Genomic DNA, 1627 nt, shown 5'->3' with positions numbered 1-1627 from the left:
TTCGCTCCCCTTTTCCTCTCCAACCGCGAAGCATGACTTTCCCTGGTGCTTGTAAAAATAGTCTCCTTAGATCTTTAGCTTCCTGTTCGAGTGAGCCCGCCCAGCCCCTCCCAGGGCTTGGTCTGGGATCTTGGAGAGAATAACCCAGTTCCCGCCCTCCCCCCTCCCCACCCCCACGCTCCCGATTCTCCTTCCAGACCTTCTGGCCCGAGGGCCCTCCCTCTTTTCTTGCCCCCTCTTCCTCTTCTCATCAACAGCTTCTATTTTCTGCAATTCTATCACCCCCTTTCTCTTTCCTCCCGATTTCTCTTATTTTCTCTACCCCTTAACTCCATCAGACCCCCATCTCATCTCCTGTCTGTCTGTCTGTAGAGCTCTCTGCTCAGTCTGTCTCTTCAACTCTCTCTCTCTCCATCTGTCTCTTCCCCTCCCTCTCTCTTTCTGCCCCCCCTCCACCTCCCTCTTTAGTCATTTAAAAAAAGATTTTTGTCTTCCTGAGAAGTTAGCTTAAAAGGTTTCCATGGGAACAGTGAGGGGAGATGGAGGCAGAGAACAGAGATTTGCAGCCAAGGTGCAGAGACACCCTCAGTCCCGGAACCCCCTCGTCACTGCCCCCTACCACTGCCTTTCCCCTCTGGGACCAGGGATGCAGGTCCTCCATGTCCTCCCCACCCCCCAACCCTAGGTGACTCCTTTCTTCCACCAGCTCCCCTCCCCTCAGCATCCAGGCTTCCAGTTCCTCTTCCTTAGAGAGAGCCAGTGGCCTATCTCTATCTCTTGGCTCCCTTCAGCCTCGTCTGATAGGCCCAGAAGGCCCTTGGGGGTCAGCTCTGGGACCCTGGGTGGTTGGATGGCCAGGGATGTGTCATTGTCATGGAAACCTCTGCCCATGGGTGTGTGGGGTAGCACATCCATGTGAGGCAAAGCCAGGTGGTGGTGGTGGAGTGTGTACAGAGAATGTGTGTGATGTCCGTTACATCTGTGTGTCGTGTCCATGTCTGGGAAAGGTTTGTGTGTTGTGCACGTGTGAGCACCTGTGTGTCCAGGCCAGCGTGGTCACATGCTGTGGGGTATGTTTTCCCTATGTCCGGTGGTTGGTGTCTCTGTCCACTTATTCCTCATCTGTCTCTTCACCCGGAGTCCTCGGGGTCTGGGGTCTCTGCTGTGGGCCTCCCGCGTGTCTCCTGTGTGCAGGCAGCCATGTGTGTGTGCAGCCGGGGCTGGTATGTGGAGGTTGTTGAGCTGGAGGTTCCGTAGGGTTGGGAGGGGGTCCAGAGGTCTGTATATCGGGGACGGTTTGGTGAAAGCGTTGATGACTGGTGAACGTCTGGGTTTTCCGGGGGATGTGGACTGTGTCGAGGGCATGGAGGTGTGCAGGGGACGTAGGGCCCGCGACGGTGTGCTGGGGCCGTGGGTGTTCGAGCCCCGGAAGGGACCCGACCACTGAGGGCATTGGAATCCAGGGCTCCCCTCTGCCGGGTGGAGCCGCCGCCCCTCGTCTCTCCGCGGTTTGGGGTAGGGGTTGTGCTCCGGAGGGAGATGGTGGGAGGCCCGGCTGGCTTAGGGGGGTCCCCTCGTCCCCCTCCCCCCGTCTCTCTTGCGCTGTCTCCGGGCGACTCGTGACAGA

The 1627-nt window shown here is 58.1% G+C and overlaps 1 protein-coding gene across 1 annotated transcript in view; it reads left to right on the top strand.

The window, feature by feature from the left end:
- Positions 1 to 991: 991 nt before the first annotated feature.
- The window catches only part of SYNGAP1 (synaptic Ras GTPase activating protein 1), a 23534-nt gene continuing 22898 nt past the window's right edge, over positions 992 to 1627 (top strand). The window contains exon 1 of the mRNA XM_015567461.1: positions 992 to 1223. Within this exon, the coding sequence (XP_015422947.1) occupies positions 1061 to 1223 (163 nt within the window). The 5' untranslated portion in view covers positions 992 to 1060. The remainder of the gene's footprint in view (positions 1224 to 1627) is intronic.

This window comes from Myotis davidii, unplaced genomic scaffold (assembly GCF_000327345.1).
Source record: "Myotis davidii unplaced genomic scaffold, ASM32734v1 scaffold4, whole genome shotgun sequence".
In the NCBI taxonomy this organism is placed as follows: domain Eukaryota; kingdom Metazoa; phylum Chordata; class Mammalia; order Chiroptera; family Vespertilionidae; genus Myotis; species Myotis davidii.
Note: the sequence above shows the minus strand (reverse complement) of the source record. Positions and strands in the feature narration are given on the sequence as shown.